Source organism: Mobula hypostoma, chromosome 8 (assembly GCF_963921235.1).
Source record: "Mobula hypostoma chromosome 8, sMobHyp1.1, whole genome shotgun sequence".
NCBI classification, from domain to species: Eukaryota; Metazoa; Chordata; class Chondrichthyes; order Myliobatiformes; family Myliobatidae; genus Mobula; species Mobula hypostoma.
Genome location: NC_086104.1, coordinates 116,848,456 through 116,873,162, shown reverse-complemented (window position 1 = coordinate 116,873,162; position 24,707 = coordinate 116,848,456). Strand labels below are relative to the sequence as shown.

The 24,707-nt window shown below is 43.7% G+C and overlaps 1 protein-coding gene across 5 annotated transcripts in view; it reads left to right on the top strand.

The window, feature by feature from the left end:
- The window catches only part of LOC134350875 (carcinoembryonic antigen-related cell adhesion molecule 1-like), a 105,480-nt gene extending 81,605 nt beyond the window's left edge, over positions 1 to 23,875 (top strand). For 3 of the 5 annotated variants that reach the window (XM_063056661.1, XM_063056663.1, XM_063056666.1), the window contains one exon: positions 21,723 to 23,874. In XM_063056661.1, the coding sequence (XP_062912731.1) occupies positions 21,723 to 21,839 (117 nt within the window). In that variant the 3' untranslated portion in view covers positions 21,840 to 23,874. Of the gene's footprint in view, positions 1 to 21,722 lie in introns of all 5 variants that reach the window. The other 2 variants (XM_063056664.1, XM_063056665.1) reach the window with 2 other exon arrangements.
- The last annotated feature ends 832 nt before the right edge of the window (positions 23,876 to 24,707 follow it).

The window sequence follows — 24,707 nt, the reverse complement described above, 5'->3', positions numbered from 1 at the left end:
CTCTTCTCAACCTGTCTCCGTGTCCACCGTATCTGCTCTCAGGATGAGGCTTTTCATTCCAGGACGAGGGAGATGTCCTCCTTTTTTAAAGAAAGGGGTTTCCTTTCCTCCACCATCAACTCTGCTCTCAAACGCATGTCCCCCATTTCACGCACATCTGCTCTCACTCCACCCTCCCACCACCCCACTAGGAATAGGGTTCCCCTGTTCCTCACCTACCATCCCACCAGCCTCCGGGTCCAACATATTATCCTCCGTAACTTCCACCACCTCCAATGGGATCCCACCACTAAGCACATCTTTCCCTCCCTGCCTCTCTCTGCTTTCCGCAAGGATCGCTCCCTATGTGACTCCCTTGTCCATTCGTTCCCTCCCCACTGATATCCCTCCTGGCACTTATCCTTGTAAGCAGAACAAATGCTACACATGCCCTTACGCTTCCTCCCTTACCACCATTCAGGGCCCCAGACAGTCCTTCCAGGTGAGGCGACACTTCACCTGTGAGTCAGCTGGGGTGATATACTGCGTCTGGTGCTCCCGATGTGGCCTTCTATATATTGGCGAGACCCGATGCAGACTGGGAGATTGTTTCACTGAACACCTACGCTCTGTCCGCCAGTGAAAGCAGGATCTCCCAGTGGCTGCACATTTTAATTCCACATCCCATTCTCATTCTGACATGTCTATCCACGGCCTCCTCTACTGTAAAGATGAAGCCACACTCAGGTTGGAGGAAAAACACCTTATATTCCATCTGGTTAGCCTCCAACCTGATGGCATGAACATTGACTTCTCTAGCTTCTGCTAATGCCCCACCTCCTTCTCGTACCCCATCTGTTATTTATATACACACATACTTTCTCTCACTCTCCTTTTTCTCCCTCTGTCCCTCTGACTATACCCCTTGCCCATCCTCTGGGTTCCGCCCCCCCTCCCTTTTACTTCTCCCTGGGCCTCCTGTTCTATGATACTCTCACATCCCTTTTGCCAATTACCTGTCCAGCTCTTGGCTCCATCCCTCCCCCTCCTGTCTTCTCCTATCACTTTGGATCTCCCCCTCCCCCTCCCACTTTCAAATCTCTTACTAGCTCTTCTTTCAGTTAGTCCTGACAAAGGGTCTCGGCCTGAAACGTCAACAGTACCTCTTCCTGGAGATGCTGCCTGGCCTGCTGCGTCCACCAGCAACTTTGATATGTGCAGCAGTATGTAAATATTTTTATCCATGGCTGATAAATTATACGCTGATGAGCCTGGGTAAGCTTTTGGAAAGTATTATAAGGGATGGATAAAAAAATGTATTTGGATTGACAGGGACTAATTATGGATAGTCAAAGGGAAGTTCCTCCACCATTTTGTGTGTGTTGTTTTTTTACAGGTAGTCAATATGGCTTTGTGCTTGGTAGGTCATGCCTCACTAATCTATAGACTATTTTGAGGAAGTTACCAGGAAAGTTGATAAAGGAAAGGCAGTAGGTGTTGTCCACATGGACTTCAGCAAGGCCTTTGACAAGATCCCATATGGAAGGTTGGTCAAGAAGGTTTAGTCACTTTGCATTCTGGTTAAGGTAGTAAATTGGATTCAACATTGACTTTGCAGGAAAGGCCAGAGAATGGTACTAATTGGCTGCCTATCTGACTAATGCCTGTGACTAATGGTGTGCGTCAGGGATTGGTGCTGGGTCCATAGTTGTTTGTCATCTTTACCAATGAGCTGGGTGATAATGAAGTAAACAGGATCAGCAAATTTGTGGATGAAACCAAGAGTGCAGATGTAGTGGACAGCGAGGAAGACTATCAAAGCCTGAGGCAGGATCTGGACCAGCTGGAAAAATTGGCTGAAAAATGGTGGATGGAATTTAATGCAGAAAAATGTGGTGGTCTTGAACTCCCCGTATGACAAACCAGGGTAGGGCTTATACCACAAACAATAAGTCACAAAGGAGTGTGGTAGGACAGAGGGATCTGGGAATACAGATCCATAATTCCTTGAAACATGACACAGCTGCTTATGGTAATGACAAGTTTTAACGTTTCCCTTCATAAATCAAAGTATTAAGTACACTTGTTGGAATATTATATTTGTTATGTTTTGTAACTTCAGAACATAACACTAATTGAAATCAGAAGGACGGGAGCCCAGAAGAATGTGTTTTAGTTCATTTTAGCTTCTAGTAAGGCACGGTAGAGTGATGGCATATGTAATTCATGTACATTTATATATATCCCATAACAAATCAGTTAAATGAACAAGAATGCATAGTGAGGCAATATATTACACTATTGCTCAAATATTACTGAAATACTAAATACAGAACACTGCTTGCTCAGCTATAAACTCCAATTCAATATAGAATACAACTCAACTATATACAGAACATACTATATAATTCAACTATTATACAGACATTCACAGCATAGTAAATTTAAAATTGTCCCATTCAGTCCTGAAGATTTAATCACTGTGAAGCCTTTTTACTCTTGTGGGATAACTTTTTCCTGACAAGGACAGGTCACTCTACTTGACAAGTGATACAAACACAGATTCTGGGACCTCCTTTGTGGTGGTTGGAAGGATTCTCTCTGGGACTGCAGCAGTAAGCGACCATGATGCAAAGGCTATGGGGCATTTAATTCCTTGACTCATAACACCTGATATGACTGTAAAAATAAATTAATGCAAGTTGTCACAGGCAAGCTTCACTGGATGTTGTGGATCATAATATATGAGTACAGTGTCTGACAAAACCATTACCATTACCTTTTTGAAAGTTTCCTCACACTGCTTTATTCATTGCCATTTCTTCCTGACCTACAGTATGGTTTCATGGGATTGAGTGCAGTAGACAGGTTTGGCAGGGACTTGGCCAAGTAATTGACAAATCCTGAAAAGGATTGCAGCTTTGACCTTGCGGCATCTATCACTGCTTGAGTTTTCTCAGTATACTTGTGTAAGCTTGTGCATCAATGGTGTGACCACTCTAAGTGATGCTTGGTTTGAATCATTTATACTTGCTGCCTCATGCTCTGATCCCATAATCTTATAATCTTTTTAACACCATCTTGAGGTTTTGGAGATATTCCTTCTCATCCTTGCTAGTAACAGTGATGTCATTCAGCTAACACTGAGTGCCTGGTCTGTCTTACAGTACCTAGTACATAGCTTTTTGCCAAAGTGAAACTGCAGATGCTACTCTATAGTCATGAAGCCTTTTGTGAGTGTTTATAGTGAGAAATACTTCAGACTCTTCTTTCATCTCCATTTGTAGGTTGGCCTAAGCTACGTCCACTTTGCTGAAATAATTTTCTCTAGAAAAGTTTACAGTGATATCCTTTATCCTGGTCAGATGGTATTGATCTACTTTCAGTACGGAGTTGATGGTGATCTTAACAGATCCTGACAGACCCATTCTTATTGGCTACTGAGACCACTAGCATGGCCATGGGCTCCTCTCAAACTTGGAGTGAATTCCTATAGCCTCCATGTGCTAGCTCACTGGCTTCTTTATCACAGATGCTGTAAGGAAACAGATGGGCTTTGTAAAACTTGGGCGTAGCATTTTCATTTAACTCCATTTTACCCTTGATATGTTTGAATTTTCCAGTGCTATCCTTGAACACCACTGCGTCATCATCCATTATCTTTCTTAATTCACTTTCAGTGGCATGCAAATGGTGGATGAATCCCCAGTCAAATTGTACTTGTCTTCACTAATCAGGGCCCGACAATTCTGGGCCTCCTGTTATTAACACATACAAACCCAATGTGGTTTGTTCACTGTGGTATTTCTCTGTCACAAGTGTCATTCCCACAGGAGTGATCTTTTCTGCAGTATGAGATCTTAGTTAGATATCCGCACACTTCAGTTCAGTGTCTTTAAAATGCCGTTCAGACTCATTTTGTGGAATGACTGAAACAGCCAAACCAATGTCAAATTCTATTTTAATTAATTTGCCGGTCACTTCTGGTGGAAGCCATTTTGCTTGTCTCTGGTTATTTTTTACTTTGTAAATCTCGACAGGATCCAGTGTCACTCTCATTATTATCACACTTTTCATCAACAGCATGAAGGTTTATTTGTTCATTAAGTCCTTTGTCGTATGATGTGGGCTATTGTGGTCTTTCAATAACCATGATTGTTCTTGGCAAATTTTTTCTTCAGAAGTATTTTGCCATTGCCTTCTTCTGGGAAATGTCTTTACAAGATGGGAGACCCCAGCTGTTATCAGAGATGGTTTGCCTGCCGTCAGTTGTCACATAACCAGAACTTGTGATATGCTCCTATTACTCATACAACCATCCACCATCTGCTCCCATTGTTTCATGTGACCCTGATCAGGGAGCTAAGCACATGCTACACCTTGCCCAAGGGTGACCTGCAAGCTAGTGGAGGAAAGGAGTGCCTCCTTATGTCGAGCTGTATCTCCACCCCACCAATTATCATGAAGACTAATGCTCCCTTTGAAACTGCAACCTGACTTTTTATCATTTTCTCTTCCCTATGCAATCCATTTATTTTTGTCTGTCCAACATGCTCTTTCTATGTGTCCTACTTTGTTGCATGTTTCTGAAAGTTTTGCCTTTAAGCCTGCATTGGTCTGGTATACTGTATACGAGTCCATGCCAGAATGCCAGACCATTTTCTGTTTCGATGGTGAAATTTTGTTCACACTACCTTTCATTCTGAAATGTGATTCAATTGAATCTTTGTATGCTGTTTCCTTTGATACAGTTATTTCAACCACTTTTTTAATTGTAAGTTGTACTTCATTTAGGAGCTGTTTTTGAATGCTTTTTTATAAGATTCCACAATCTCTCGGTGTATCATTAAGCCCATCACTAAACTGACAATGCTCAGAGAAGTTTTTCAGCCACAAGTGCTGAAATGGATTTTGCTTATGAAACTTAAAGCATTCCACAGTCAACAGGGCTTGGCTTCTTGCACTACTTTCACAATATCAGCTACACCTTGCTCAAAGCTCATTTCAGATGGTTTGGTTGGAGCAGTTAAACTTCTAAACAAACTTTATGCCTTTAACTTCAATGCACTCAGCAAAATTGGCACCCACTTTTCATTGACTGTTTCATTTGCTTCAAAATATAGCAATATTTTGCATTATTATACAATATCCAGTTATCACTTGTGCAATCAAACACGTCAATCTTTCAAACATAGCCAGCCACTTCTACATTTTCATTTTTTATGCGTTTCTACAATGCAACAGAAAAAAAACCCACTAGCAAAAGAGATTTATACAGTGCAAAACAAACATGTCTAATATACAATTCATAAAGTAAAGAAAAAGCACACAAAATAAAATCATATATAGTTGATATCCTCTCCATCCTCCCATTACGCAACTCCAAGCCAACCATTTTGATGTAAAGAAAAGTTAAACAGAGTTTTGTCACCACAGAGCTGTTATTATTAAAAAAGTATATTGCCTACTCTGTTGGCGCGTGGCCAAGTGGTTAAGGCATTTGTCTAGTGATTTGAAGGTCGCTAGTTCGAGCCTTGGTTGAGGTAGCGTGTGTGTCCTTGAGCAAGGCACTTAACAACACATTGCTCTGCAACGACACCGGTGCCAAGCTGTATGGGTCCTAATGCCCTTCCCTTGGACAACATCAGTGGCGTGGAGAGGGGAGACTTGCAGCATGGACAACTGCTGATCTTCCATACAACCTTGCCCAGGCCTGCACCCTGGAAACCTTCCAAGGCGCAAATCCGTGATCTCATGAAACTAACAGATGCCTATATTGCCTACTGTAATATCGTAGTACTGTAAACCATAATATCTTTCATATGAAAGAAAATGTAAAACTTAACCAGAGAAAAAAAAGCTGAAAGTAAGGGAATAAAATACAAAAAAAGGAGGATAAACCTTAAATCTAAAGAGGAATTATGAAAATACTCAAGAAAAGGTTCCCACACCTGTTGGAACTTTATGTCCGAATTAAGAAGTGAATAATGAACCTTTTCAAGGTCTAAGCAGGATATAATGCCTCTTAGCCGTTGAGCATGAGCGGGTGGGGCAACATCTCTCCACCTAAGAAGAACTAAGCATCTAGCCAAAAGAGAGGCAAAGGATAATGTTCGCCATTTAGTCAGACTCAAATGCATGTCAACTTCACCCAAGGTACCAAAAAGAGCAATCAAAGGGTTAGGTTCTAAGTAGCAATTGAGAATATGGCATAAAGTTAAAAAGACTTCTCTCCAAAATTTCTCCAAACTAGGCCAAGCCCAATACATATGGATAAGAGAAGCCTCGCCCCCTTTACACTTGTCACAAAAGGGACTAATATCGGGATAGAACTGCGATAATTTAGTTTTAGACATATGAGCCCTATATACAACATAGAACTGCAAAAGGCAGTGTTGAGCACATAAAGAGGTTGAATTAACTGGCTTAAGAATTGAATCCTAAACTTCGTCGGACAGAGAAATATTTAAATCATGGTCCCAGGCAATTCTAATTTTATCAAAGGTCGCTAACTCATCGCGAATAGTAGATATTGAACCTTTACCCAATGGATTTATACAAAGAAACAAGTCCACAACGTTTTTCTCGGGCATCTCAGGAAAGTTTGGTATTAAAGGGTTAACAAAATGACTAATTTGAAGAAATCTAAACATTTTCTTTAATTTATGGTTATTTTTACCAAGTACTCATTGTTTAGGAACCTGTGAATTTGACCTTTATCTGTCATTCTTTTTAAACTTTCTTACGTCAGTCCCTTCCTGAAACGACATGCTTCAACAGATAGCAGTCAACATGGGTTCACTTAAAATTTCCTTGTCACCACTGTTAGGTTTTGGAACTCTAAAACATAAAACTAATTGAAAGCAAAAAGCAGGAGCCCAGGAGAATGTGTCTAAGTTTGTCTTTACTTCAAGCAAGGTGCACCCATATAATGCGATGGTGTGCTGATCTATGCCATTCACATACTTTCGCATATAAACTGTAACAAATTATTTAAACAAACCAGAATGCTCAATCAAACAATATATTTAGAATATTACTCAAATATTACTCAAATATTAAAGATACAACAATGCTGAAGTTGTATAAGACTTTGCTGAGGCCTAAATCGGAGTTTTATGTGCTGTTTTTGTCACCCAGCTAGGAAAGATAACAATAAGATTGAAAGTACAGAGAAAATTTACAAGGATTTACAAGGATGATGTCAGGAATTGAGCACCTGAGATTAAGGAAAAGGTTAAAACAGGTCATGACTTCATTCATTAGAGCGTATAGAATGAAGGAAGATTTGATAACAGTATTCCAAATTATGGGGGATTTAAATAATGTAAATGTAAACAGGCTTTTAACACTGAACTGGAGTGAAACTAAAATTAAAGGTCATGGATTAAGGGTGAAACATAAAATGTTTAAGGGAACTTGAGGGGGAATCTCTTCACACAGAGAGTGATGAGAGTGTAGTGCAAGCTGCCAGTGGAAATGGTGGATGTGGGTTTGATATCAACATTTTTGATAGTTACATGGATGGAAGGGATATGGAGAACTTTGGTCCATGGGACGAGGCAGAGTAGTAGTGCCGCTATGACTAGATGGGCCAGAGTGCCTCGCTCTGAGCTGCTGTGTCCGATGAATAGGGGTCTAGGTAGTTTCAGTAAGTGAGGGTGCACCTGGCAAATGGAGTTTAAGGTAGGAAAGTGTGAAGCCATAAGAGGAACCAAAAAGAAATTATAATTTCAGTGGAGAGAGACCACAAGCGATTGAAATACAGGTGGGATCTAGGCATTCTAACGTAGTTATGTTAACAAAAAGCTAAAGGCAGGTCTAACAAGCGGCTAAGACTGCAAATGACATTTTAAAATAGCAAAGACTGGTTCCAACTGCGCTGGGTTCTGGTGAAGTCACAACTGCAGTATCATTTACAGATGTTTTTCCATTATTGAAGAAAGGAGATACTGGTTAATTCCTGGGGTGAGAGTGTTGTCTGATTGGGAGAGGTTGGATTGTATCCCATGGGGTGTGAAAAGGACAAGGAATGACCTTATTCACACATCTCAGACCCTGAGGGCACAGGACAGGGGATGTGGAGATATTTCCTTCAGTGAGAGAATCTTGAACCAGGCGACAGTGTTACTGGAGTGTATATGGGTGATGGGGGTACTCACTTCACACTGATGTGGGTGGGAACTTCTGGCAGAGGGTAGGGAAATCTTTGGAATTCACTGCTCCAGAGGGAAGAGAAGGATGGATCACTAAGGGGTGGAGTTTAGAAAGAATCAGAGTCAGAATCAGGTTTAATATCACTGGCATATGTCATGAAATGTTATTGTTTTGCAGTAGTAGTACATTGCAATGCATAATAAAAACTATAAATTGCAGTAATGAGTATATACTATATACTCGTGTATATATAAAGTTCGGGGTTGAGGCCCACTACAGCCCTGATGAGGGAGAGCGAGAAGTGGAGAGTCCATCATCATGCCTGATGCTGGACCCTTAGGCCTGAGTTGACGTAGTAGTAGTAGTCTAACAGCCCTGATCATGCTGAATAGTGGAATGGGTTAGAGGGGCTGAGTGGCCTTCTCTTGCATTCCTGCCTGTTATGCTTTGCCAACCACTTTGCCCTGCATTAGTTGTAATAAGGTTCATTGATTGCTGTGGCCTATAAAGCAAGTTCTGGTTCCACCTCATGTCGGGTAAAACAAAATGGAAGGAAACAGGAAGCAGTGGTAATCAGTGCCAGACTGGCAGTGGGGGAGGGAGGGAGAGCAGGATTAGTATCTGCAACACTAAGTGACTGAAGTGTGAAACGTCCAGCAAGTAATGCAGTTAATCACCGAAATATAGAATATCTCCTCCCAGACCCCACAAGCTCTGCCAACTGTGTGGAGCAAGGCAACTAAACACTTTGTTTGGCCCCAGGTTAAATTGTGGGACTCCACAGAGAGACAGGCAAGGTCTTCACCATCTCCCTTTCATTAGAGTGTGAAGAGGCATTGCACAGTTTATTCTTGTAAATGTTTTCTATTTTGATTTTCTGTGCCCCTTTCCCAAGCCACCTTCTGCAACCGTTGCAATGATTGTAATGCTCATTTGCCTGTTGGATCATTCAAGCATTAGCCACCATGTAGTTTCATAAAGGCCAGACCAGCTTTGGGTACTGATCACCAGCTGGGTTTGAACAATAAGGCAACACACACAGAATGCTGGAGGAACTTCAGGTCAGACAGCAACTATGGACACGAATAAACAATGTTTAGGGCTGAGACCCTTCATCAGGACTGAAATAAAAGATGAGAAAGAGTCAGAAGGTGGGGCGATGGGCGGAAGAAGAACAGTATGTTAAGTGAAAGATGAAACTGGGAGAGGGGGAGGGTGGTGAAGGAAAGAACTGGGAACTTGCAAAGACATGTTATCAGGAAGGATACCTGGCTGTGGTAGCAGGTCTGGGTGAGCACAAGGTTGAATATATGCTCACCCACACTTGCTACCACAGCCACATATCCTTCCCCGGAACTTGTCATTGCAATTTTCCAGCTCTTTACTTCAACCCTTCCCCCTCTCCCGATTTCACCTTGCGTTTCTTCTTCCTCTCCACCCACCTTCTTCCTCTGACTTTTCAGCCTTTTTTCCAGTCCTGATGAAGGGTCCTAGCCTAAAATGTTGACTGTCTATTCCTTTCCATTGATGTTGCCTGACCTGCTGAGTTCCTCCAACATTTTATGCATTTCCTTGGAATTCCAGCATCTGCAGATTTTCTCAGGTTTGAACAACAATCCGTTTGATGCTGGAATCACCATCACTGGCCTTCCAGTTTGAATTCCTTCCCTCCACTTATGTTCTTATTCTGGCTCTTGTTCCTTTCCTTTCAAGTCTTGGTGAAGAATCTCAACCTGGAATATTGACCTTCCATAGATGCTGCTGGACTTGCTGAGTTCTTCAATTATTTTGTGTGTGTTACTGCTGCTGAGCGCTGAGCATTTGTACCAACAAATCTCAGATTATTTAAGGAAGTGAATTGACATTTTACAATGATCCTGGGGGGCGCTTGAATTTGCATCACTCAATTACTGTCACCAAGTTCCCTAGTAACATTTAATCCTTCAGAAGCAATAACATGTTTGAGCTTGTTGCTTCTGTAATAATGTTCACAGTCGTCCAATGTGGCAGCTCCTGAATCCCAACATCAGGTTGTGTGTGTGTGTGTGTGTGTGTGTGTGTCTGGGTTTGTACGCTCTCCCCCAAACCTATGTGTATTTTCTCCTGGTTGCCCTAATTTCCTTCCACCTTCCCCCTCACCCAGAGATATGCAGACAGGTAGACTTAATCAAGTCATTAGATGGACTGGCCACTTTGGAGAGGGAGAGAGGAATGAATCTGCATGTGAAGAAGAACAGGTTACTGGAATGTTGCTGGATGATGGGTTGTGTGGCCTATGGTGTAATATTTATCACAGTCCTATGGAAATGATTCAATGCTTGAGGATGGGTTGAAAAGAGTTTGGTTGTGGTGTAATTTTTATACTTTGAACAGTCACTAACCTGGTGGAAAAACATGCTGTAGTCCCATGGAAAATAGTCCTGATGATGGGGCTTGGCCTGAAGCATCAACTGTACTTTTTTCCATAGACGCTGTTTGGTCTGCTGAGTTCTCAAGAATTGTGTCTGTTGCTATTATTACATTTGATGTGTAAAGCTGTCTGCATTCTGCCCACCATAAGCAAGTCTGTGGGGGAGAGTGAGAAATTGGGTTTTGCAATATGATTTTTGATCGAAGGCTGAAGAAATATGAGGAAGTTACTACCACAATTTCCCATTTCTCTTATCTATTGTTTGCAAAATGTATAGTGTTTGACACTACTACAGAGCAATTGAGTGCAGTTGGAACATTCAACTCCTCTTCCTCCTTCTACCAGCACACAGTGACTGCAGCAGCGTGCACTGTCTACGGAACTTACACAACCGGGCAGTTCTGCTAGCCCTTACTGAACCCCCACCCTCACCTCTCCTGCCCTGAAGGAGAAGGGCAGCAAGGGAAAGGACGAACAGCACCACCCTCTCTCTCCCTCACTCGGAAATCCATTTGCCATGCCATCACTATGCCAATCCAAATCCTGGAACCTTCCCCAGTGTGGCTGTTTGAGGAGGGCGCCCACCATGAACTTCTACATGAGGGATGGTTAAGGGAGGGGTGATAAATACCAGCCTTGCCAATAACGCCATCCCCTTAAAAATGAGAAACAATCCCCACCACTCTTTTATGAAAATATTCCTCAGAAATGGTTTTCCTGGTGACCATTCCCAGCTGAGAATTGTTCCACAGGAGAAAATATGCTCTCCGTGTAATCTATCAACACCTACTGATATTATAAAAGGGATCAGTGGGTATGGGGGGAAGGCTGGAACAGGGTTCTGAGTTGGATGATCAGCCATTATCGTACTGAATGGCGGTGCAGGCTCGAAGGGCCAAATGGCCTACTCCTGCACCTATTTTCTATGTTTCTATAAAAAACAGCTAAGCTCCCTTATCACCAGAGTCCGTGCTGCTTACCCCAAATTACTGAACCTCTCTGCTCCTCCCTCAACCTTCCAGACATTCGCAACCAGAACTGAGTGCCTGGCTCCAGTTCAGAATCAGAATTAGGTTTATCATCACTGTCATATGTCATGAAATTTGTTGTTTTGTGGCAGCAATACAGGGCAATAAAATAGAAGTTTCTACATGTTACAACAAGGAACATAGAATAAATAAATAGTGCAAAAACATCGCAAGAAGTGAGAAAGTGTTAATGTGTTCATGGACCATTCAGAATTTAGATGGTAGAGTGGAAGAAGTTGTTTGTAGGGTACAGAGTATATGTCTTCACGCTCCTGTAACTTTTCCCTAAAGATAACAATGTGAAGAGGACATGCCCTCAACGGTGATGGTCCTTAATGATGTATTGAAGCATTGCCTTTTGAAGATGTCCTTGATGATGAAGCTGGCTGAGTTTCCAACCCTTCACACCATATGGTGATGCAAACAGTTAGAATACTCTCCATGGCACATTTATAGAAATTTTCTTGAGTCATTGGTAACATACCTTCTCAAACTCCAATGAAATAGTGCCGCCACCGTGCATTCCTTGTAATTGCATCAATATCTTTATCCGATGATAGATCCTCTGAGATGTTGACACTAAAGAACTTGAAGCTGCTCACTTTTCCATTGCTGATTCCTCATTGAGGACTGCTGTGTATGCTATTTCTAATCCAGCCTGACTGGTCTGCTGTTGGGCAAATCAAGGATCCAGGTACCAAGGGTTGTATAGAGGTCCACGTTCTGAAGAACGTTGCTTAGTACTGACGGGATGATGGTGTTGAATTCTGCGCTGTAATGAATAAGCAGCAGCCGATGGAGGTATTGCTGTTGTCTAGTTCATCCAAGGCCAAGTGGAGAGCCAGTGAAATTGCATCCATTGTAGAACTATTATGGTGGTAGGCAGATTGCAGTGAGGTCCAGATCCTTACATAAGAAAGAGCAACCTCTTAACGCACTTCAGCACAGAAGATGTGAATACTAATAGGTCACAAATCTCCTTTAAATGTCTCCCTTTTCTTCTTAAAACTATGCCCTCTATTATTTGACATTTCTACTCTGGGAAAATGATTCTGTCTATCCTATCTATATATCTCATAATATTATAAACCTCTACCGTAGGGGTTTCCAATGTTTTTTTATGCCATGGACCTCTACCATTAATCATGTTGTCAGGGAACACCAGGTTAAGAACCCCTGCTCTATCAGAACTCCTCTCAACTTCCAGAGCCCCAGCGAAAACAACACAAGTTTGTTCGACCTCTCCTCAACTCACATGGTCCTGTAATCTAGGGAACATTGTGGTGAACCACTTATACACCCTCTCCAATGCCTCAACACCCTTCCTATAAATCTTCATCAGGTGTGACCTGACCAAAGTTTTACACAGATACAACCGAACTTCTCAACTCTTAGATTCAACCTCTGCTTTTCCAATTACCATTTCAGTTCCATACAATCTCTAAACACCATCTCCAAATTTCACAAAGTCTGCAAAGATTGAACTGTGCTTCACAGCTGTAACCGTTAATATAATCATGTTAGTTAGTGTGAAAATAAAACAACTCCAGAACGTTGGAAAATGAGGAAAAATACAAAATGATGAATACTTACCCTGTGTCTGAAATTTCAGCCTCTATACCCCTCCTTCTCTGTAGCCCCAACCAGTCTCTTCACACCCTCTCTGAAAAGCACTGGTCCCCACACTCCTCCATCTGTATGATCTCTCCTGCCCCCAAAACCCCTCTATGTCTCTGTAAACTCCTCCCTTGAGCCCCTGCACTGATCCCTGTCTGTAAATCTCTCCTACCCTTACACTCCTCCCTGTCCCCATAAATCCCTCCTGCCACTACATCCCGCTATCTGTAACCTCATCCAGTCCTTAACCCTTCCCTGTTTCTGTAACGCTCTGCAAGCCCTACTTGCCTCGCTGTCTCTATAGTACCCTCTAGCCACTATGCCCTTCTCTTTCTCTGCAATCACACAAGCCTCTACTCCTTAAATCCCCTTCAATCTCTACACCCTCCTCATGTGTAACCTCTTCTTGTCTTACCTTCACTGTCTCTGTAAACTCCTCTGGCCTTTACATCCACTCTGTCTCTGTATCCCTCTCAATTGCTATTCCTTCACTGTCTCACTGTCTCTGTAACCTTCTCTGGCCCCAATCACCCTCCCCATCTCTGTTATGGCCTACCACCCTGACACCCTTAATGAAACATTTAATATCCTCGGGGGGATTTGGCTGTGCAGATGTGGAGATGTTTTTCTTCAGTCATCGTAAATATTTGTAGATGGGACAAAATCGCAAGATTGAACCTGGTGCGGGTCGGAACTTTCATTAGAGGTTTCAGTATTTCGAAATTCTCTGCCCCGGAGGGCAGATCACTGGCGTAAAACTTAAAGAGGGGGAGATTAATGCTTGAATTGTCGGGGAGTGGTTTGGCAAAGGATCAAGGATGACGGGGAACTGGGACAGGAGAACCTAGGGCAGATCCTATTGAATGGTGGGGGAGGTTAGAGGAGCCGAGTATTTCTTCTGCAGTTTCCTTGACATCAGGTGTTGATTGGACTATAAAACAAGGCTTTGGGCAGGATCTCTAATCTGACAATATGTATCTAAGTACGTCAAAGGCTGAAATTCTGGGATGTTTTTTCCCTTCTTGTTCTTAGAATTAAGAGTTCGTTGGAATTCAGGAAGTGTTTGTTATCCAAACTAGCTTGTTCAGTTCCAATTTTTGTTACTACAAAGGAAAGAGATTATACAATCTACAGCAATTAGATCTACAGTAGCCGTATTAACCCTTTATGGATTGGCTGCACAAATGCCCGGAGAGAGACAGAGAAGGAGGAGATCTGGATCATTCCCAGGTCTCTGCAGCTGCACCACTGCAGACCACATTTATCTCTGCTCTGTTGTCACTGCTTTGTTTCCGAGTGTCTTTTCTTCCAAGGAACAGACAAAAATAACTGGGAACACACTGTGTCAGGCATCAGCTGTGGAGAGACACACAGTCTGCATATCGGGTCCAGGACCCCCAAAGAACCCAAGACCCAAGAACATGACCCAAGAACAATAGCTGGTTCTCTTGCACGGGCCTTGTTTCCTCAAATTTCTGTTTGCACGTCAGATTTTCAGCAGCCGTGCAGATCTTATTTTAAATAACAATTTACTTGGAAACTCCCTCCAAATGGACAATCATGTTAAAACATTTCAAAAGTGTAAAGCCATGAGCATGATAGGTGGGGTGGATAGTCACAGTGTATTTTCCAGGGGCGAAATCTAAAAATTAGAAAGCATATAATTGAAGTGAGAGAAAGAAGTTTAAAGATGACTTTGTTCTCACACAGAGGGTGATGAGTCTGTGGAGCAAGCTGTGTCAGGAATTGGTACAGTTACTACTGTTGGACAGGGTTGTGGTAGGAAGGGACATGGGCCAAACTGAGGCAAATGAACTAGCTCAGATCGGTATGAATGAGTTGGGCTGAAGGACTTGTTTCCATGTTGCCTTGCCGAAGGGTTTCGGCCCGAGAAGTCAAGTGTATTTTTTCCATAGATACTGCCCAGCCTGCTGAGTTCCTCCATCATTTTGTGTGTGTTTCTTGGATTTCCAGCATCTGCAGGTTTTCCCTTGTCCATGTTGTAATACTTTCTGACTACTAAAAAGCACTGGGGCAGGGGAGTGGAAAGACTCACGCAGAGTGGGAAGATTGTAAACCAGATTCCTCACACAGGCAGAGAACATTTTTTTTAAATGATATGTAGTGGCAACAGATGAGTAATCACAGCTCTGTGTGTGTGTGCACATGTGTATGTGGGGGGAGCTGGGTAAGGGGTGTGGGTGTGGATATATATATATATATCTAAGCTGGTGGGCACGTGGCCAAGTGGTTAAGGCATTGGACTAGCGACCTGAAGGTCGTGAGTTCAAGCCCCAGCCAAGGCAACGTGTTGTGTCCTTGAGCAAGGCACTTAATCACACATTGCTCTGCAACAACACTGGTGCCAAGCTATATGGGTCCTAATGCCCTTCCCTTGGACAACATTGGTGTCGTGGAGAGGGGAGACTTGCAGCATGGGTAACTGCTGGTCTTCCATACAACCTTGCCCAGGCCTGCGCCCTGGAGAGTGAAGACTTTCCAGGCACAGATCCATGGTCTCGCAAGACTAACAGATGCCTTAAATAAGCTGGACAACATGGATATCTGATGGGAAATAGAGCAGAAACTGCTGTGACTGGCAGATGCACTGAAGGGAGAGAGGGGGAGTTGGTGCTGAGAGCCTCCGCTCTCCAGAGAGTAGTTTCAAATCCCAGTCCTGCCCCTGAGTTGTATCACCTCCAGCAACAAAAATAAATTGCAGTTTAAACAAAAGGAAAACAACGGCTGCCTGAGCAGCTGCTCACTTCTCTATATAAGCCTGGCACGGCCACCAACGCAGCTCAATTGATTACTAAAATGCCAAGCGAGGCAAGTCAGTCCAACCCGGCTGTGCTGACCCCGGCCTTGATGCTGAGCTCCTCCAGCACGTTGTTAAATACTCCGGCTCACGTCCTCTCTCACATTTCTGTCAAACACGCTGTCCTCTCTGGCAGGCGTGCTGCTCCTGGTTTGTCCCTCATTTACATATGGAGGGGGTGCGCTTTAGTGCGGTGAATTGGTCATTGAGATGTGGGGGGAAACCCACTCAGCCTCAGGGAAATTGGTAACTGGTTAAATTGCAAACACGAGTAAGTCTGCAGATGCTGGAAGTACAAAGCAACTCAAGGTTTCAAACTGAAACGTTGAGAGGTTATTCTTTTCCATTGATGCTGCCTGACCTGCTGAGTTTCTCCAGCGTTTTGTGGGTGTTGATCTGGATAAGTTAGCTTTCATTTCGAGAGGTCTAAAAGCAAGGATGTAATGCTAAGGTATTGGTCATACTCCATTTGGAGTTTTGTGAGTTATTTTGGGTTCCATATCTAAGAAAGGATATACTGGCTTTGGAGGATCCAGAGGAGGTTCACAAAAATTATCCTGGGAATGAAAGGGTTAATGTATGAGGCGCATTTGATGGCTCAAGACCTGTATGCACTTGAGTTTAGAAGAATGAGAGGGGTCATCATTGAAACGTTTGAATATTGAAAGTCCTAGATAGAATGAATGTGGAGAGGATGTTCCCTATACTGGGGGCGTTGCTGACCAAGGATGCCCATTTAGAACAGAGATGAGAGGGAATTGCTTTAGCTTCAGGTTGGCATATTTGCAAAGTTCATTGCCACATATCATAGGTACTTGATCATTGGTGTGTCGACATTTTGGGGAGAAAGCAGGAGAATAGGGTTGAAAGAGAAGATAAATCAGCCATGATTGAATAGCGGAGCAGATCAATGGGCTGATTGGCCTAATTATACTTCAATGTATTATGGTTCTGTAACACATGTAAATCCCACCATGGCAGAGGGCAGACCAAGCGGGTGAAAACACAACCCCTCAGGTCCCCTTTAAATCTCACCCTCCCCCAACGAAAATGCTTTGTTCCTTTAGAACTGCTCTGTAAACAACCAGCATCTTTAATCCCAGGCATGCATTCAGAAGAAAACATTGTGGATCTGCACCTCCCAGATGGAGCTGTTCATCGCAGCTGTTCACTCCTTCTAGGGACGTAGGTCCTACTTTGTCCACCTGGAATGTGCACAGTGAGCCTGCCCCTACAGCAATCAGTGGAGAGGGGAGGATTTAGGGTATGCATTCCTGTCCTGGAACGAACAACCCCAAATGAACCTCAAGCAGACAGCCCATTGTTCTGAAACTCTTCTCTTCTGGCTCTGAAATCACAGGACAGGAACAGGTCCTGCAGCCCAACTTGCCTATGCCAGCAGAGTTGTGCACCTGAGCTGTTCCCATTTGCTCACATTTGGCCCTTATCCCTCTAAACCTTTCCTGACCATTCTCCTGTCCAAAAATGTATATTAAATATTGTAATTATAGCCATTTCTACCACTTAATCTCATAGCCTGTTCCATACATCCATCACCTTCTGTGAGATAAATTTGCCTATCAGGTCCCCTTTGTATCCTCTCATCCAAAACCTGGCACACTAGTTTTGGTGAGACTCAGACCCCATTCTGATCATTCCACACAAGTAGAAGGAGGTGATCATTTTCAGCAGATGACAGCCTAACCAACTCCGCCTGACACTCAGTAGGGTTCCCATTACCGAGTCCAACAATGGAGTGTAGGGGGAGCTGATCACTCTAATGAGAAACTCTTCAGACCCCAGCCATAGCTACAGGATTAAGTCAGGGTCTGTTGATCCCATGGAGAGAAACTCACATTCTGACTCCACCAGTCCTTACCCCTGTTTACAGGGGATTAGTCAGCAGAGTGATGAGACACTCCCCACTTTCCTCTGTGGAGTTAGTCTATACCCACCACATTACTTGTCCCCTATCGAAAGTTTGGCGCGTGTTGGTGCGTGGCCAAGTGGATAAGGCATCGGTCTAGTGATCTGAAGGTCGCTAGTTCGAGCCTTGGCTGAGGCAACGTGTTGTGTCCTTGAGCAAGGCACTTAACCACACATTGCTCTGCGGCAAAACTGGTGCCAAGCTGTATCGGTCCTAGTGCCCTTCCCTTGGACAACATCGGTGGCGTGGAGGGGGGAGACTTGCAGCATGGGCAACTGCCTGTCTTCCATACAACCTTGCCCAGGCCTGCACCCTGGAAACCTTCCAAGGTGCAAATCCATGGTCTCACGAGACTAACGGATGCTATTACTATTACTATTGAAAGTTTAGAAATATGATGGGACACTTCCCAATTCTCTGGGTGAGTGCAGCTCCAGCATCTGTCAAGAAGCTCAGCAACATCTTGAGAGAGCCCACTCAATTAGCAGCCCACCTATAACTCCCCCCTTTGCTCCACCACTGTAGTGCACGCTATCTGTATAACAGACTGTGATTACCAGCTGTAGTTTACTCCAACAGCAATTCCCAGAACCCCAATACCCCAGTTCTCATGGCCAGAGGGGAAGGGCAGCATAGGGCAGGGTACACCCCTGGGTTGATCCTCTGCAGTCCCCATACAGAAATCTATCAGCTGTTCCTTCACCATTGCTGGGTCTGACCTCAAGGATTCCCTCCCACTGTCAGCAGCTTCCCCACATCGACTCCGGTTGGTTTGGAATGGTGAGAATCAAATGCCCTCTCTCGACAGCATAACCCACCATCCAGAGTAAATGGTGAGCCCCATCTTCCCTCAGTGGGCTACCCTGGGATCTCAAAGAAACAAGCTATTTGGCCTACCTTACACATGCCATGTAGTTTTCTGCTTCATTCCATCTGCCTGTACCCAGACCATACTCCTCCATACCCCTCTCATCTATGTACCTATCCAAACTTTTCTTAAGTTCTGCAATTGAACCTGCATCCAACTCTTCCTCTGACAGCTCATTCCACATTTGCAAGTTCCCCTTCAGGTTCCCCTTAAAATATTTCAACATTCAACCTAAACCTAGTCTCACCCAATCTGAGGGGGAAAAAAACCTGCATACATTCAGCCTATCTGTACTCGTCTAGCACTGTATACCTTGATAAGATCTCCTGACATTTTCCTACACTCCAGGAATAAAGTCTAAACCTCTTCAACCTTTTCATATAATGCAGGTCCTCAAGTCCTGGCAACGTAATGTGTAAATTTTCTCTGCCCTCTTTTTATTGACTTCTTTGACAAGTTTATTGACATCTTTCCAGTGGCATGTGAATAGAAATTCACACCATACTCCAAATTCAGCCTCAGCAAAGTCTTATACAACTTCACCGTTATATCCCAACTCCTGCATTCTATGCCCTGGATTATAAATGCCAATGTGCAAATAGCTCAATTTCAGGCATTATCCTGTGATTCCAATTTCAAGGAATTATGAATCTGCATGCAAGTTGGTATAGTTTATCATCTAGCTTTTGTGGTTTATATATTTAATTGTATAATTCAAAATATCGCGTCCTGAAGAAGGTTCTCAGCCTGAAACATTGACTGTTTACTCTTTTTCATAGAAGCTACCTGACCAGCTGAGTTCCTCCAGCATTTTGTTTGTGTTGCTTTTGATTTCCAGCATCTGCAGATTTTTTCCTGTTTGCAAAATATTGAGAATTTTGTTTCAGTGAGGGCAGGACATTCGCTTTTACATTCTCGTAATTTTCATTTCATACAGCAGTTTTTTCCTCCCCCACCCCAACCCCAAAGAGACACTTCATGAAACCATGGTTCTGCATGATGTGTGTAAGCAGCATTGTCACATGAGGTTCCTTCTGCCTGATCCAACCAGAACTTCCTGTCATAAGCACCAGCTGCACGTTGTTCAGTCACAGATGGCTGATGTCTGACTTACAGCAACACAGAACCACAGGCCAATGTTTATTGCCTCAACCTAATTGGGGAGGTGGGGGTGAGTTACCTTCCTTTCCAGAAGTCTTTTCTGTTTTACTAGGAAGTGAGCAGGAGTTAGAGCTCAGCTGTCTTTCCAAGGTGAGTAACCCTGGCACACTCTTTAGACAGAGAACACTGCGGACACTGCGTGGTGGCCCTGAAAGGAGAGGATGTTTACGGAGAGTGGGTAATGCAAATCAAGCAGACTGCGTTGTCCTGGGCAGAGGCAAGCTTCTCAAGTTGTTGGAAGCTGCCCTCACACATGGGAGTGGAGAGTGTCCCGTCACACTTTTAACCCAAGCCTTGGAGGTATGGAAAATAAGGCAGATGTGAAGTGCATGGACGAAGGCAAGGAGGTAGTATCCCATCAAATTCCCCACTCATATATTGTTCAGAGGAGAAAGGTAATATGGTAGAGGTGGCGTGCATGGACTAATCCACCTAGGCAAGGGGTAAGTGTCCCACCAAACTGCTGACATGTAAATGGGGGATATGTAATGTAGCGAATATTGAGATTATGCATTAAAAGTCACCCAGTTTGAGTGGGATGGAGCCCATCAAATTTCTCACTTGTAGATGGGGAGATGTGATGTTGCGGTGGACATGAACTAACTTCATTTTAGGGAAGACAGGAGTGTGTCCTGTCACACACCTGACCTGTGGACAGGAGAAAGACATTGGCATGTCAGGGGGTGAGTCACTCTCCATGGGATCCTTAGCCTCTGGCTTGCCCCTATAACTATTTTTGTGACTGTTCCGGTTGAGTACCCAGTCAGCAGTGATCCACAGGATGTTGAGAATGGGGAATAGAATGATGGCAACATCACTGAATGCCAAAGGGAGGTGAAAAGACTCCCTCCTGTGGGACATGGTCACTGCCCACTGAAGGCATTGTCCACTAAACAGCCCATGTCTGATTGTGTGTTGTCTTCCATTAGTCAGGGTACTTCAGTTTGGCACATTGTTTTCCTGTTATATAAGTCTTAGGTGTGGCCACACATTAGGACTACTGTGTACAGTTTTAATCTTGTTGTTATAGAAGACATGGTTAAAGTAGAAAGAATTTGGAAAAGATTTACAAGATGTTGCCAGGACAAGGGTGAGGTTGGACAGGTTGTCTTCATTCCTTGAATTGTAGGAGAACAAGGAGCAACCTTAGAGAGGTGTTTAAAATTATAAGGGGCCTAGGTAATTGGGTGATCACAGTCTTTTCCCCAATGGAGGAGAGAGGCAACTTTATCATGCAGAGGGTGGTAAGAATACAGAACGGATTGCCAGAGGGTGTGTTTGATGCTGGTAGAATAGTATAATTTAATAAACCCTTGGACAGGGACATGGAGGGGTGTGTCTTAGAGGGTTATGGACAAAACGCAGAAAATTGGAACTAGTTGGTTGGACACCACAGTCATCATGGACTTGATGGGCTGAAGGGTATGTGTCTGTGCTGTACTGCTCTGTGACTCTAGTTCTGATCATTTCAAGATTGGCAACTTCACTTCTCCACCAATCCACAGGCCAGGAGTGTGATGGACCACTCCCCACCTTCCTTGGTGGGGTTAGTCTATGCAATCTACATTCACCACATTATCTGCCCCCAACTACAAGTCATTATGGAAGTTCAAATAGTCAAGTCAATTGAAATCAAGTTCATTGTCTCTATAGTCGGCTGACACGGGCTGCATCATCTGCAGTGAAGTTGCTCGTGGCATAGCTGAAGAAGCCAGTGCACTGTGCCCACCTAACCATCCTTTTCCTTTGTATTGCAGGCGAAAGACGGATATGTGATTTACACCAGGCCCAATATCATTAATGCAGGTGCCAAGCCTACCAGCGAACCCATGATTGACAACAGGACAGACTATGCTGAAGTGAAGTACCGATGATTTCCCTCCACTAATCAGAGAAAACTTTCCCCAAAATGCACTGAGAACTGCCTATGTTATCTACTTCCCATGCCACAAGCATGTGATTTCTCCTTGAGTTTTGTTTCTCTTTCTTCAAGGCCCACTGGGAAAGGGGTCGGGCGGGGGGTGGGGGGGGGAGCTTGACGCCTGCACGGTCGACCAGTCCAGTTCAGCAGGGATCGTCATGACGGGAGGGAGGCACGTGATTGCAGCTTTGTCCCTCAGCAACCATGCAATGCTCGCCTCAGATCCTTGGAATTCAACGTTCCACAATTCCTGGCCCGACAGGATCATGAAACCTCCCACCTAGGTAATGTAGCCACACCGCGGAATGTGCATTCTCACACATTACTACCAATGAACACACATCAGAGAGCAGCTGGATCTTCCGCCACCCCCCCCCCCCCATTCCTCCACCCTTCATCTCCCTTGTGTCTGGTCTCCCCACACCTCCAATTGCCCCTCGGTGAGTGTCTGGTTTCTCCAGCTGCTTCCAATGTGCCGAGGAAGAAGTAGGGTCTGTTGCCTCAACTGTTCTTGCGAACACTTGCCCAAACCCCCTTGAAGCAATGAGGTGATCTGCACCACCTTACTCATACTCACCTTGTTCCAGTTTGTGGGATCTTGCTGTGCCTCTAACTTGCCTCTGTCCTTCTGAACTCATGTCAGTGCCTTTTGCCTGTTGATATGGTATCACTACTCCGTGTGGAAATTCAAGACATATATTTTTTTATTTATGTATGAAGGGAGTGGGAGGGGATTGATGGGGAGGGAATGTGATGAATGGTGCATGATTGAAACTTCAGAAGTTTATTTTTATTTATCTGAGTGCACTAACTGTTGACACTTTGTATGAATTTCATTGGCACTTCCCATTCTCTCTAGATGTTCTAGATAGGCAATCTCACTTGGGCTATCCCTTGCTCTGTGAGTGAACCTGGTTCTTTCCCCCGTCCAAGGGGCTGTACAGTCCCGATACTTCAACTATGAGAGAAAAAAATATAATTCTTTCCCCCCAAAAATGGGGTTGCTTTGCAAATGATTCCAAACCGGACAAGTTTGGTGAAATTTCACATGCCCCTTGTTGCTGTTCAGCTCCTCGCAATTCCACTTACCGTGATGCTTAAGGAGGCTCTTCAGCTCACTATCAGTTTGATCGGCTCTGCTTTCAGTAATCCATGATGCATATGTCTCTTCAGACACCAACTCCCTTTTGTGGTCTTTTTGTAGCTTATTGTCCTTCCTGGATCGTAAGGTACAATCGTTAACCAACCAGCACATGGAAGGAAACTAGATCACTCAGGGATGGATGGTGGGGCATCGGGCAGTGGGTGTTGGGATGTTTGGGAGTGGAAATGTGTGAATTTCACTCAAAGAATTCTGGAGGATGGAATCGAACCCCGGTGTCCACTGTACATACTTGCAAAACTCCAACTTGTTGCTATGTGTAAGCAAGCCCATTAAAGACCTACTTACAATAGCAATGAGGTCTATAAAATTAGAACAACCGCATCTTTTTCTCAAAAGTGGACTCTGCAGATTCTGTTTCTGAATTGACCAAAGTTACCCTTAAAAAGCAGCTCCAGAAATAGAAGCAACACACACAAAATGCTGGTGGAACACAGCAGGCCAGGCAGCATCTATTGGAATAAGTACACTCGACATTTCGGGCCTGCTGCGTTCCATCAGCATTTTGTGTGTGTGGCTTGAATTTCCACCATCTGCAGATTTCCTTGTGCTTGCGTCCAGAAATAGATCATGTTTTATTAAAAATTTAAATCTGATGTGGAAACAGATGTTTCACATGAGTATTAATTAACTGATATTTAACTGTTGAAGCAGTGTAATAAACCAGGATTGATATAAATTTAAGGAAAAGTGATGTGTAGTCTGTTCCAAAATGTTTGCTATAAATGTAATATATATATATTTCAACAGACATCAGCCAATTACCAATCTGTACTGAATCAAGTTATTAAAGAGCTTTAATGTTTCAACAATCACCATGCTATGTTCTTTCTGACCGCGTTTTGCCACAATTGATCTTAATTTGACTGTGCTCTACATCTTCTCCAAGAAATATGTCAGTAATGGCTTTAAAACTGGATTCATTGAATGGAGAGTGTTTGGCATGAGGAAAAGTGGTCTTCACAGTCACTTCACCCAGATAGTGGGATGTATTTTAGAGGAAAGATTAGGGTACAATATAAATCGTTTCCCAAAAACTCTACTACTTCTTCTTCTTAAGCCCATCAATCGTACTAGGCTGCAGACAACAGCTCACCAAAGTCCTCTGTCCTGGGCAAGTCTTTCAAGTTTACACCATCTTCTTAGTGAATCATTCTTGTCCCAAGGATGAGGTCTCTGTTGGTGTCCCTGTTTTTTTATCGGATGGGGCTGCTAGACACATGCCCAACACTACACTTTTCGCAGCCGAGGTTGGAACTGCTCATGGCTGAGTCAACAACTTTAATTGCTTTTCTGAAAAAATGTAAAATCAGTTTAGAATGTTATGTGCCATTCTGTTCAGGGGCATTTAACATATGCGGAGGGCACGGGGGGATGCGGAGAAATTGGATTAGTATGGATAAGTGTAATAGTTAGCAGAGGCGCAATGGGTGGAGAGGCTGGCTTCGCATGCAGAACTGTATGACTCTGGGAAGAGAGTAGATCCACAAGCAAGCATTATTCCAGCTGATTTCTGCACTTTTCATATCTGGACTAACTTATCTGCTAGTGACTCAGGCCTCTGAGTCCCCAGTTAACACCCCGCTTCCCCCACTCCCATGCCTAGCGCTAGGAGATGGCCAGCACGGGAGCATGGCATCACTCGATTTAATCAAAAAA